At 39.0% G+C, this 14,015-nt stretch overlaps 1 protein-coding gene and 1 long non-coding RNA gene across 3 annotated transcripts in view; one reads left to right on the plus strand and one right to left on the minus strand.

The window, feature by feature from the left end:
* The first annotated feature begins 412 nt into the window (after nucleotides 1-412).
* Nucleotides 413-9,124, plus strand: LOC148363762 (uncharacterized). The gene is made up of 3 exons (XR_015850688.1): nucleotides 413-508; nucleotides 2,747-2,849; nucleotides 8,918-9,124. It is a non-coding gene; the product is annotated as an uncharacterized LOC148363762 (long non-coding RNA).
* Nucleotides 2,571-14,015, minus strand: part of foxp4 (forkhead box P4) — a 167,479-nt gene continuing 156,034 nt past the window's right edge. For both annotated transcript variants that reach the window (XM_088337790.1, XM_088337789.1), the window contains exons 17-18: nucleotides 12,033-12,205; nucleotides 2,571-9,125 (exon numbers count right to left, since the gene is read on the minus strand). In XM_088337790.1, the coding sequence (XP_088193916.1) occupies nucleotides 8,978-9,125; nucleotides 12,033-12,205 (321 nt within the window). In that variant the 3' untranslated portion in view covers nucleotides 2,571-8,977. The remainder of the gene's footprint in view (nucleotides 9,126-12,032; nucleotides 12,206-14,015) is intronic.

A 14,015-nucleotide genomic window follows, 5' to 3' on the forward strand; every position in this document is an offset into this window, starting at 1 on the left:
CCAATGAGGAAATGTTTAGCATTTCTGATACAAAAAAACGAAGCCAAAATATGGCTTTCTTAACACTAGTTGCAATTCTGAACTTCACAAAATTGGCTGGATTACTTTGTATTTATATTTAATTGCAGGATGGATAGAGCAGACGTTTGGCGATACTAATGCTCCAGTTGATAGTAAAAAAACAAAACGCCACAGGGAAAATGACGTCACACTCGGTTATAAAATGCCGTTTCGATTTGTTTCGTTTTTAGTGACAGAACACAAAGCAAACACGTAATTTTTTTAAAAAAAACTTTTGCAGACAAAACCCTGAATATTTTGTATGTTTTATTGTCGTTTAGATAAAGCAACACGTGTCATGGTTATTAATTTCAATCAACCAAAGGTATGACGTCATATCCGATTATCAAAGGCGGAAGTTTTCAATATTGTTTTCATCGACAAAATTTAAGCAAAAATGTGCGATTTTGGAAAATGTTTGCGTCTTTAACTCTACCTAGTTAGCCAGGTTAGTTGTTGAATAATCTATTTTGTATTTTATTTCGGGACAGATAACGCAGATGTCGGGTGACTGACTTTGTGATTTTTGGCTACAAAATTGAAGTGATACAAAGTAAGGGTGTACTGTAGTTACTATTCTTCCTCTTTACCCCCCAAATTAATTGCAGGTCATTTAGGACAAGTGCAACTAAATTGGATTATTTTGAACAAAGTTGGTGTCAAATTATATGTACTTTAATACGTGTTAACAGTAGTGATGTGTCGTTCGAAAACGTAAGGGCTCTACGAGCCAGTTCTGTGAAGTGAAATAGGGAAGCCCATCAATCCATTATCTTAATCTTCAGTAGGGTCGCGGGGGTGCTGGATCCCATCCAAGCAATCTTCAGACAGACAACCATTCACTTGCTCATTCACACCTAGGGACAATTTGGACCGGCCAATTAACCTGACATGCATGTTTTTGGAATGTGGGAGGAAACCGAAGTGCCCGGAGGAAACCCACGCAAGCACGGGGAGAACATGCAAACTCCACACCGGAAGTTCGATCTTATGACCCCAGAACTGTGTCGCACACGCGCTAACCACAAATCCATTTTTTTGTATATCTGCAAATATTTTTATTTTGTGTCTTTTTCAGGGATCACATGTTTCTCTTTTAGCTTTTTAAATAATACAAGACACATTTTAAATATCGTTTGTATTTTATAGTTAATTTGCAGTGGTACTGAAAACTAAATATTTGTAATTGATGTGTTGTGTGGGTGGTTAGCACCCAGTCCCACGGTGCAGAGGTTCAGGGTTCAAGTCCAGCTACTGCAACCTCCCTGTGCGGAGTTTGCATGTTCTCCCCGTGCCTGCGTGGGTTTCCTCCGGGCACTCCGGTTTCCTCCCACATTCACAAAAACATGCATGTCAGGTTAATTGTCCCTAGGTGTGAATGAGCAGTGGTTGTATGTCTGTCTTTGTGTGCACTGGGACTGGCTGGCAACGAGTTGAGGGTGCCCCCTGCCCACCCCCCCAAAGAAAGTTGGGTTGGGCTCCAGCACCCCCGCAACCCTACTGAGGATAAGCGGTGCAGATAATGGATGGATGTTGTTGTGTCTCGTGCATTTCATAGATTCTGTGTTGCTTGACTTAATTTATATTTCGGGCCTTTTTCAGGTATCTTGTCTTTCCTTTTGAGCTTTTTAGTCTATTTTTCAAGGTATATAGTTCATTTGCTGTGGCACTGAAACACAAACATTTTGAGTTAACATTTTGGTATGCTGTTTCATAGATTCTGTGTTGCTTAACGTTAGAGTATTTTAATTTATGTTTCGGGTCTTTCTTGGGTATCCCGTGTTTCTCTTTTAGCTTATTTTCATACATAACCAATTTAAAAGTTTCTTTTTCATCCTATATCATCGTGTATTTGTTGTGGCACTGAAACAAATATTTTGAATTTCACATCATGATGAGCTTATTTCATCGATTCTGCGTTTCTTGACTTTGAGGTTGCTTAGTACATATTCTTTCTTTTAAATGAGTTAAAAGTAAAAGGGAACCACAACAAAATCTGAAAAGCCGTTTGTGAGCTGAAGCAGCGGACTCTTTTTTTAGTGAGTTGAGCCGAAAGAGACAAATATTCCATCACTAGTTAACGAACCAATCACAAGCAACATGGGTAATCTTTTTCAGCGTCTTTTTCTGACGCATTTTCAATTTCCATGGGAAATTCGGAATCACCTGCTGCTTGTATTATTATTTTACCTATTTAACTTTTTTCATTTGACCTTTTACTTCTATTATTGCTGCTGCTTGGAACACTTCACTGTATCTTGTGTCTTATGTCATGTATGCCAGTTGTTTTATTAACATATTGGCTCTAAGCTGACTTTTATTTAGTATTATCTAAGGTTAGGACTGTTTTTGTGCATGTGCACTATATTGTCGTCAATGTCTGCGCACGGGAGAGTGTGAAACGTAATTTCCATACCTCAGTATGTCAAGTACATCCGAAGAAACAAATAAAATCGACTTTGACATTCTGCGATTCCTACGGAAGCATTTCTTAAACAGACTCAAGGTAGGACAGTGTAATAAGTATTTTATTGCATTTTATAATGCCATTGTCAATAATTAGTACAGATTACATGCAACTAGACCTACTGTACAGTTTTTTATTGTCTGCATGGACAGACACAAGAAGTTTCAGGTTACAAATACACAGATATATGTATGTGTTGTGTGTTTGTTTTTTATACAGCATGAAAGAAAGGGCAGTGACTGGCATAAACACGGCACGGACCCGGCCCCCGAACCTCCAAATCTGCTCACGCTCACAACAAAAAAGCAACGAAAGAAGCAAAGTAAGTAACAGAGTCACCGCTGCCAAATAAAGAAATGTACACACGTTTCCCGAGGTCGAACCCGAGAAGAGCTCAAGTGGTCGTTGCGACTTGTTGGGGTGAAGGATGGAGACTTTTGGAAGTAGCTCGCTTTTTCCGTTTGGTTCATGTATCAAGTTTGGTTACAATTCAGCGTTTGGGACTTTGGTAGTCAAGACAGAGAGCTGCATCTCGGAGTCCACCTTTTGGTACCGTGACCAGGACCCCTCCCCCCACGAAAAACAAATTAAAAACGACAAAAAAACAATCCTCGACAATCCGACGTGGCGGGATTAAGAGAGCGACTGTGTGACCCGCTTGTGGGTGATTGACAGCTCTGCAGGTCAGAGGTCAGCTCAGGAATGACAAGGGTCAGGGGTCACAGGGACACAATGTTGGCAGTCCACATTTGTGTGAAGCAGGACAAAATATTCTTACACTCCATTTCTTTTTTTTTTTAAAAGGTTTTGGTCCTGTCATCAAAAGAAAAAAAAACAAACCTTCTGTTCTGAGGTATCGATACATTGTGAAATCATTTTTTTTTCTTCCTTAAAAACGCATAAATGCAGTACAGAGACAAAAAAGTATCAAAATATACCTAGCTAAGATAAATATACAAACAGATCTTACCTAAAACCACTGATCTAACTTTTATTTTTTTTTTCCTCGATAATACACTCGAAAATAAATCAGCGTCCCAGACGTTTTAAAAAAAAATGAAGAATCGGTTACCGTGGAAACAAAACTATCCAAAAACCCATGATACCTGCAGTACTTAATATGATAAATACAAATAGTTCAGCGTTAGCAGTACAGTATAGCAACCAGAGCAGAAAAAACTGAAACAAATTATATAAGCCGGAAAAAAATAGCCCTGGAGAGAGAAGTCAATCATGAATATACAAGAATACATGTTAAGCTTTTATAAAAGCGCCTTGTTTGTTTGCAGGTGTACCTTAAAGCACGAGATCAAATACATGTCGGGCTGAATGCAGCACTTCCCGTTTGGACTGGAGTGGGAGTGGTTACTGTTTTTTTTTGGCGGGACGGGTGGGAACAATGGATGCGGGAGGGGGGTGTCTTTGGATATTTGCACCAACCCACTTCAATGCCACCCTTGGGTATGTGTTACGCATCGCTCATGATAACAGTTTCCCTGCGACGGTCATGCTTCAGGTCGCAGCGAAGGCGAGGTAGTTTTTGCAGTCCATTTTTTTTTTGGGTGGGGGTGGAATGAGGGCTGAAGCATACCAACGCATGGGTAGGGGGAGCCCATGTTTGTCAACCAGGAAGAATGGATAGGGGAATGAAAGTTCCGAAAGGAGGTAGTGTTCTTTTTGGTCTGTCTTCTTGCTTTCCAAGAAATAAAGTTGCAGGAAAAACGCAAACGTTTTGTCGAATAAATAAGAAAAAGGAGTTACGAGTGGAAACGACTCACCCAGCAATAAGTGGTCGAAAAGACATCAAAAAGACGCCAATGTTTCATCAAAAATGGTGGAAAACAAGTCTTTTTCAAGTGACTTTTTGGGTGTTCAATTTGGACCAATTTAGGTGGAAACATAATGCCTAATTTGGGACTCTATTTTATCCACGTTGAATTTCAGGCTTTTATATTTGCACTAAATCTTGCTAGATCCACATATTTTCGAACAATCCCCTAAAATACGTTAAAAAAATGTCAAAAAGACGCCCATTTCTAACTAACGGAAGTCTATTTGGTTGAAAAGGACTGCAGAAAACCGGTCTTTTTCAGAACCATTTTTTGGCGGCTAGATTTGGACCAATTAGGATACGCCAAATATAAAGAATATTTTCGGACTAAATTTGGTCCACGATAATTTTTAGTAATCTATTTTTGTTCTAAATCAGATTTAGCCCGAAAGCTACTGTCCAATAAATATATTGGCTCCATTAGTTCCCTATATACAAGTTGTTGAAAAGATATTAAGGTTCCATCTAAAAGACGTCTCCATTTGGTCAATAAAGGAACATTGAAAACAGGTCTTTTTCAGGACCACTTTTAATGGCTAGATATGGACCACTTGCGATTTTTTTTGACTAAATTTGGTCCGCCATGAATCCTAGTCATCTATTTTTGGTTCTAAATAAAGCTAATGTCCAAAAGATATATTACATGTTGGGAAAGTTGACGACTGTTTGGGTGCTGGATTAAAACCAACCTACACAGGTCTAATTTTGGACTAAATTTGCTCTACGTTGAATTAAAGATGTCTTTTTCTTAGGACTAAATCTTGTCTTGACCAGATTTAACCCAAACGCTTACATACAAAATCATATCAGTGCTATTATCTCTCTGTATGCTCTACTCACCCCCAAAAACTGTTTGTTACGACATCAAAACAATGTCTAAAAGAGACCAGGGTCATATCGAGAAGATGTCTATTTGGTTAGAAAGGGAAAATTGAAAACGAGTATTGTTATTTTATATAAAGGCTACATTTTGACAATAACGACTATTTTTTGGACTAATTTTGCTTCACAATGAATTTTAGACATCTATTGAGCCCAAAACCTAATGTACCAAAACAAATAAGCTCCTTATATGTTCAAGCAATCCCTAAAAAGTGGTTGAAAATACTTTTTTATTTGGTCAAAACGTTAAAGATGAAAATGTCTTTTCCAAGAGGTTTCGGGGCAAGATTTGACAAACTAAACCCCACTCTTTTGGTCCCCATTGAATTTGGACTAAGTTTTGAATCTGAATCACACCAGATTCATCCCAAAATCCAAACAGGTGCTGGGTGAGGCGAACCTGTCGTGTGCCTCATTTGCTCTCCTCTCACATTGGTATCAGTTTCCTAGGATTATCATTGTTCCCTCTAGGTGGAAAGTTTCCTGGCTACACATATTTGGAATGACTTAGTCCTTAGTTTGTGTTTGGAACACGCTAACGTTAGCTTTAAGCGTAGCAGACAGTCATGCTTTTACCTCTAAGTGCTTTATTTACCCTTTTTTTGCCAAAGAAACTGCGCGTTGAAACTATGTACTATGAAGTATTCGGGCCACACATAAGAACAATCAGAATTCAATTTTTTATGTTAACAACGGCTACAAAATGGTATCGGGTTGAAACTACCGACATATTTCAAGATATACTGTTCTGATCGAGTCGTACAATCTGGAAGAGTTAACAGAAATCAATTGGATGACACTATTTTCGATGCGTTTGATAGTTTAATATGGTAATACTGGATTTTTTCATTGTTCTTGGGGTTTAAATGGATGTATCGGTGAGTTTTTTAGTATCATTAACTGCTCAAGAGTTGACTGCTTGTACTGCTATCGGGAACTCTTAAGTATCAGTACTCCCAATGAAACACTACTGCCGATAGTGTGTAGTTTTACTCAAAAGACTTCCCGCCCCCTATTTTCTATTGATGTTGCTTTAATACTCCTTTGTCTTTTTGGCCTCTCGTTTGATATAATAAACTTAAAGTAACGTCGTCGGGTTCTCACACTTTGGTTCGGGAACGGAAGTCCTATTCGACTTTCAAACAAAAAAACAACGAAGAAGAAACAAAGATAGAGCTGAAACTCCTGGGTTTTTTTGGGCCAGTTTCAGAAGGAAAAATATAGAAGACAATCATGAAAACAAGTTTTTGAAAAAAAAAGTGTGTTTTTGGTTTTCTAAATATTTCTTTGGTTACCTGTAACAAAAAATATGAAACGGGAGTAAGAAGCAATTGGAAAAATGACAACCAATCCCCTCAAAAATATCAGGCGATTTCCCATGAACACAAGTGTCGTCACGGCAACGAACGTTTTGGTATCCCGTTCAAAGAAGTCCCTCATTTTTTTCTCTCTCTTTTGGAAAATCGGAACTTTTACGGGATGAGGTATTCTCGGACTGCATTCATATACATTTTTTTTCTTTCTTTAAAGCATTTCTGACGTTTCCCCACTCAATAAAGACATAAAAAGAAAGAATATCATTTGGATGATGTGTAGTTTTAAGTGCTATTTCCAAAATTCTATCCTGCTACACCGGGGAGTGAAATAGAGGGCAAATACTGCGTATTCTTTTTTTTTCTTTTCCTTTTTTCTTCCGTTCTCTTTTCGGAATGGTGTGGGAAACAAATCTAAACACAAGTGGATATGACAAAAATCATAAAACCAGCAGAAAAAGATACACGAAAACAGGAATAATGCTCCTCCAAAGCGATCATAAAAAAAGGAAATGATAAAGCTACCACGTGTTTCCCCCCCGCGTCGTTGACAGTTTCCTCTTTTTTTGTTTTGAAAGTCTCAACGTGTCAACTTTTTTCTTCCAAGAGTGTTCCATCCAAAGTGGACTTGCAGTCTTTTTGGGTGGCTGGGACAAAGTCTCTCTCTTTTTTTGTTTTATTCTTTTTTTTCCCCCCTCCTCACAATCCAGAAGGGGCCACGAACCCCTTCGGAATGAGTTTGGGGCACAGTCCGAGGTATTCTTTGAAAGCCTCTCTTTCCGTTTCGAACGTTTACTCGGTCCTCCCTGTCTATGTACATGTGAGTGAGCGGGTCGACAAATATGAAGGACCGATCCTGACAAATGTAGAAATGGAGAAATAAATAAATATCGAAAAATATATGCAATATCAATAAATGGACGCATACACGAATCACTAAATATGGAAATATGTGAGATCAATGCAATTTATTAATTTGTGCATTTTATCATTTCTTTTGTAATCAGGTTCGAACAGACTAAACAACTTGGAAAGAATCCAAGCATTTATGTCCCTCAAATAAATTCATTTTGATTTTATGTAGACGAAGTTGCACATTTTGGTCGTGTCTCCTCCCTACCACTTCGTAATGTGTGCGAGGAACTGGAGAGCAGAAAACATTGAGAAAAAAAAATAAAGATCCCAAGCAATCAAGTTCTTCATTAGAATACATTTTGATTCGGTATTAGAAGCACTACTTAGCCGTTTCTCCCTCAGTACCTCTTCGTAATGTGTGTGAGGCACTGGAGAGCAGGAAGAAAAAAAAAATTATATTCTAAGCAATTATGTTTGACCTTAGAATAGACTTTGATTTTGTATAAAAGTAGTAAGATAATTTTTTTGTGTCTCCTCTCTACTTTTTGGATTGTGAGCGAGGCACTGGAGAGCAGTTAAAAAAAAGAAAAGAAACAAAATGAGAAATATACTAAGCATTATTTACTTCATTAGAATGTATTTTGATTTTGTATAAAAGTAGTAATACAATTTGGTCGTGTCTCCTCTCTACTTTTTTGGATTGTGAGCGAGACACTAGAGAGCAGATAAAAAAAAAGAAAGAAATAAAATGAGAAGGATACTAATTATTTTATATATATATATATATATATATATATATATATATATATATATATATATATATATATATATATATATACTTCATTTGAATGTATTTTGATTTTCTATAGTAGTAGCATAACATGCTCATTACTCTTGTATTTTGTCGTGTATTTAGTCACAAAATATGTTATACCAATAGGGAGGCGTGTCAAACTGTTTTTTTCCCTTTTGGTTGATCAGTGATGACCAAATCGGGTACTAATGTCTTGCATCCATCATCCTGGTAACAATTCATTGCAGTTAATTGGTACGCTTGTCGATCAACCAATAGTTGAAAGGTTTTGACAAAATATTTGACAAATACGTAACAAATAACCGATATCATACTTTACAAAAGACGCAACAAAACAAGACAAATTAAATACCGAAATAAATCAATAACAAGATGCACAAATGTCATATATTTAGCTATTACGTGATTCATTTATGTTTTCAATTTTTTATATGGCATATATTTTGAGGTATGAATTATTTATACATTTATTTCTACGTGATCGGTCCTTCATAGACAAGGAGTGCGCCATGGTGGGTGTGAACAAAAGTGTTTTTTTTTTCCCCGGAAAGAGACGGCGAGTTAAAGCAGTGTTCCACAGACTTAAAGTAAGCGAGGTCTTCAAAACCCTGTTTGGAGTTTCTCTCGATGTCGAACCACGAATAAAAATGTAAAAACATTCAGTTTTTCTCTTTTCTTTCCCACCCTCGCTGTAGTGTCGCTATTGGTTTGTTGGTGGACCGAGCCCTGCTCCTTCCTGTGACCGGCCCCGCCCCTTACTCCAGCTCCTCGGCGGGTATGTCATCCTCCAGGTCTTGCTCGTCGCTAGGCAACGGGAGGTTGTGCGTGATGCCGGCCAATAGGGAAACGGGTCTGCAGTCTTCCTCCATCTCGGTTGGCTCCTCCTTAACGTGGACCGCGTGGCTGAAAAGAGGCGCGGCAAGTCGGTGAGTGACATATTCGCGTTATTTTTTTAAGAACGTATTGGAGCGATAACAGGCAAATATGATCGACCCAACGGGAAAAAAGACCTGAACATTTGTCACTTGACACCATGCTATAATGTTTAATAAGTCAACACTAATAATTTGTTTATGATTTTCTTTAGAAGTTGTAACACAGCTTCGTCATGTCTCCTCTCTATCTCGCTGTAATGTGTGTGAGGCACTGTAAAATGGAGAGAAAAAAGATCCTAGGCAATCTCATCTCATCTCATTAGCTGCACCGCTTATCCTCAGTAGGGTCGCGGGGGTGCTGGAGCCCATCCCAGCAATCATCGGGCAGTGGGCAGGGGACACCCTGAACTGGTTGCCAGCCAATCGCTGGGCACACAGGTACAGACAACTTGCTCGTTCGTTCACACCTAGGGACAATTTGGACTGGCCAATCCACCTGAAATGCATGTCTTTGGAATGTGGGAGGAAACCGGAGTGCCCGGAGGAAACCCACGCAAGCACGTGGAGAACATACAAACTCCGCACAGTAAGTCCGGTAGCTGGATTTGAACCCACACAGGAGGTTCCCAAGACCTTAGAACTGTGCCGCACACGCGCTAACCACTGCGCCGCCGTGCTGCCCATCCTAGGCAATGACGTTTATTGGAGCATATTTTGATTTGTATTGAAATAGTAGCACTACTTGGTTGTGTCTCCTCTCTACCTTTTTGTAATTTGTGCGAGGCACTGGAGAGCAGAAAAAAAGAGAAAGAAAAAAAAAGACTGATTTTAGCCAGTTATGTTCCGAAGAATCTGTTTTAATTTGCTGTAAGTGTAGTGTAACGACTTGGTTGTGTCTCCTCTTTACCTCTTCAAAATGTGAGCGAGGCACTGGAAAACTTCAGATCAGTCGCGTGGCTCAGAATGTGCATTACTTCTTAGAAATACTCTATGCATTTATGTTTCAAAATATACAGTTTAATTTTCAAAATGAGTAGTAACACAACTTGGTTGTGCCTCTTCTCCAGCTTTTTGTAATTTGTGCGAGGCACTGGAGAGCAGAAAAAAGATCGGGAAAAATAAAGATTCTTAGAAATTATTGTATGCTCCTCATTAAAATCTATTTTGTTTCGCTTTAGAAGTAGTTGCGCAACTTAGCCATGCCTCCTCTTTGTAATGTGTGAGACACTGGAGAACAGAAATGAAGAGCCAAAGAAAAAAGGATTTTAAGAAAGTGTGTTCCTGATTAGAATACATTTTCTAAAGAAGTAGTTGCACAACTTCCTTGTGCTTCCTCTCTACCTCATTGTAATGTGTACCATGCACCAGAGAGCAGGAAGAAAAAGAGAAAAAAGAACGATGTTCCTGCGAATCTGTTTTAATTTGCTATGTGTAGTGTAACGAAAACATTGTGTCTCCTCTTTACCTCTTCAAAATGTGAGAGAGGCACTGGAAAACTTAGCCAAGATCAGTCGCCTGGCTCAGAATGTGCATTACTTCTTAGAAATATTCTATGCATTTATGTTTCTAATTAGAATACGGTTTCATTTTCTAAAGAAGTAGTAACACAACTTGGTTGTGCCTCCCCTCTACATAATATCTGTGAGGCCAGGAGAGCAGAAAAAAGAGAGAAAAAAAAAGAATGATGTTCTTAAGAATCTGTTTAAATTTGCTATAAGTGTAGTGTAACGACTTGGTTGTGTCTCCTCTTTACCTCTTCAAAATGTGAGCGAGGCACTGGAAAACTTAGCCAATATCAGTCGCGTGGCTCAGAATGTGCATTACTTCTTACAAATATTCTATGCATTTTTGTTTCTAATTAGAATACAGTTTCATTTTCTGAAGAGGTAGTAACACAACTTGATTGTGCCTCCTCTCTACATAATGTGTGCGAGGCCAGGAGAGCATGAGAGATTCTAAGCAATCATGTTCCTTATTGGAAGTTTTTTGCAGTTTTGTAAAGAAGTTGTTGCAGAATTTGTTTGTGTCTCCTTTCTAACTTGTTCGTATCTTCTGATTTGAATTTGAATATCATAAAAACAATATTAAAGATTTTAAACAGGTCTTAAGAAATCTCTGCAGTTTGAGTTTTGACACCTTTAAAACGATTATGTTGAAGGCCAAGTTACTTTGCTATTCTTCACCTTTAGTCGTTGCCGGTTAAATAAATTAATCAATTATCATATTTTCGGAAATACCATGGATGTAGAATAACGAGGTGTATGCTGAAAATATTCCTTGATGATATATAAGGCGCACTAGTATTCCGTATCACTAGTCGTGTGCACCCCCATTGACGAGACCTGGGTTTGATTCCTGCTGCATACATTGTTTTTGTCACGATTACTGATTCGGGGCACCTGCGACTGCCCCGTTGGCGCCAACAGCCACGGGATCTGATTGGCTGTTGAACTCTTTTTAAACCCCCGTCTTCCAAGACGAAGCTGTCGGACCGTCTGCGAACCTATCTCAACTAGGCAGGCTTTGTAGTCTCCGACATTATCCTGCCCTGTTTTCCTGCCTGATACCTGTTGCCCACCTGTTTCTGGACCCGTTTCTGCTCTAGCTCCTCCGTCCCGTCCATCGACCTGTTTTGCCCTGTTTCTTGCCTCATACCTTTTGCCGACATCTTTTCTGGACTCATTATTGCCTTTGCTCCTCCGTCCCGGCCATCGACCTGTTTTCTCGCTGTCTACTACTACCCTCGCTCGACACGCAAGTGCCACTTCCGCGTTCCTGCCATCAGCTACCCGTGATCGACGTTTTTTGAATGATCAAACATATTCCCTAAACTTGTGGGTAAACGCACACAAATAAGTACTGTATGCATTTCCATGTTCATTCGCCAGTATTTTGTGGTATATAGCCTTATAGTCGGAAACATCGGTTCGGTTACCTGTACTGCTGAGGACTGAGTGTGGGGCTGCAGCTTCCGTTGCTGTTGACTTGCTCGACGGTAGAGCTGACGTCATCGTGGCCCACGTGAAGCATGTTGAGGCTTGCCGCGGAGGGAGCCGGCATCAGGGGAGGGCCGCTCAGCAACGAAAGGCTGCTCTCCGCCAAAGCCGCCTGCAGACGGAAAACGTAGAATATATAGATCAGGGCCGCAATATCAACCGAAATGGAATCGATATTGCCATGTGCAGAGCACGATTTGTGTCATCGCAAGACGCTGCGGATTTTTCAGGGATTTATAAAGGGTTACGTCTACTGACGAATGTCTCTACAAACGAAAGTTTCAGGTTACAAAGTACCTGAAAGAAAAAATACTGCCTCTAAGTTACGAAGGCGGTTCAGGATACAAAGTCAAAAATACGGTACAGTACGCGCTGCTATTAGCCGCTCCCATAATTTTCTGAACGTAAACATACTGGCTATCGCTTGAAATATGCTCTTCGTGTCACCGTCACAGTTCAGACTTCAGGGACGAAGAGGAGAAGGAGTTCGAGGGAGATAGTGTGGAGGAGGATGCAGCCATCATTCAATTAGCCCACTTCAAAGACATTTTAGCAAAATTTAATGAAGTCTTGGAATTTGTGGAAAGGAATCACCCAAAAAAAGTGTTGACAAGTCGGGCTATCACTACGTCTGCCTCGTGCATTTCAGACGTATTGCCAAAAGAAGACGTCCTTGGATCAGTTTTTCAAAAAACAGGAGGTAAAAGGGTGAATGACATTTTGATTATTTCTTTTATTCTGAGGAATGAAAAACTACTTGTGTATCAAACACATTTATTCATTTATTTTTTTTATGGATTTGTTTTATAGTCAATACAACAAACTCAATTCCCGTTTATAGGTTTTATAAGGCGAGGGACAAAAACGTTTGCTTTTTTTCAGCTCACATCTGGCTACATTTTTAGCTCTAAAGATGGATAGCTTTCTTCCCACATTTTTAGCTATTTAGCAAACTATTAGGCAAGCTTTTTACATTTTTTCATCAAGCTAAAATTTTGAATTTTTTTGCTAGTTATCAAGCTAAATGTTGGCCTCCTTTTTGGCTAGCTAACTAGATTTGTTTTTACTTTTTTAGCTAACTATCTACCTCCCTTTTATATTTCGTTTACCTGTTTACCTATCTAGCCCACTATCAAGCTTCCTTCTTAGCTATTTAGAAATGTATATCAAACTAGGTGCCCTTTACTCAAATAGAAAATAGGGCACTTCTTTATTGTCAGAGGTTAGATGGTGCACTCCAAGACTAACGTTCCGTGGAAAACGCAAGATTTAAAAAAAATACAGGGTGAGAAATATTTACAAGGTAGTGTTTGGAGTAGTGCATCATAAACTAGTGCAACAACATTAGCAGAAATATTGTGCAAAAACAAGCCATTTCATTCAAAATGAAAACAAAATGTTCCATATATAGGCAAAATGTTTGTTATTTTTAGGTAAATGTCTGATCAGTTTTTGAAAGTAGTTCTCATGCTATCTAGCTTTTGGAGACGATGACTCTGCAAACCACTAGGGGGCACTTAAGCACAGCTCATTCCGTACGGAGGAGGCTGTCAAAAGTCTGCACGGGAGCCCACCTAGCACCGGTGCAAGGGGGGTGAGCAGGGGCGATTTCAGGTTCAGAGCTTTGCCGAACAAAAATACCACTACAGCTTACGGCCATACTACCCTGAACACGCCCGATCTAAAAAATACCACTACAGTAATACTATGATATAAAAATACCGTCAGAGAAATATGACAGCAGAAATCCGCCAAAAATTCAACTTCAGTAAAATTAAAAAAATGCTTCCAAATAATACAATGATACCAGTATGAAAGTAGTTCAAAATACTTCTACAGAAATAGTAAAAAAAAAAAAAAAAACACCGCAGTATCATTATAATACAAAAATACTGATCCATAGATATTAAGAAAAAATACTA

The sequence above is a fragment of the Urocampus carinirostris genome, chromosome 6 (assembly GCF_059441175.1).
Source record: "Urocampus carinirostris isolate Australia breed hairy pipefish chromosome 6, RoL_Ucar_1.0, whole genome shotgun sequence".
In the NCBI taxonomy this organism is placed as follows: Eukaryota; Metazoa; Chordata; class Actinopteri; order Syngnathiformes; family Syngnathidae; genus Urocampus; species Urocampus carinirostris.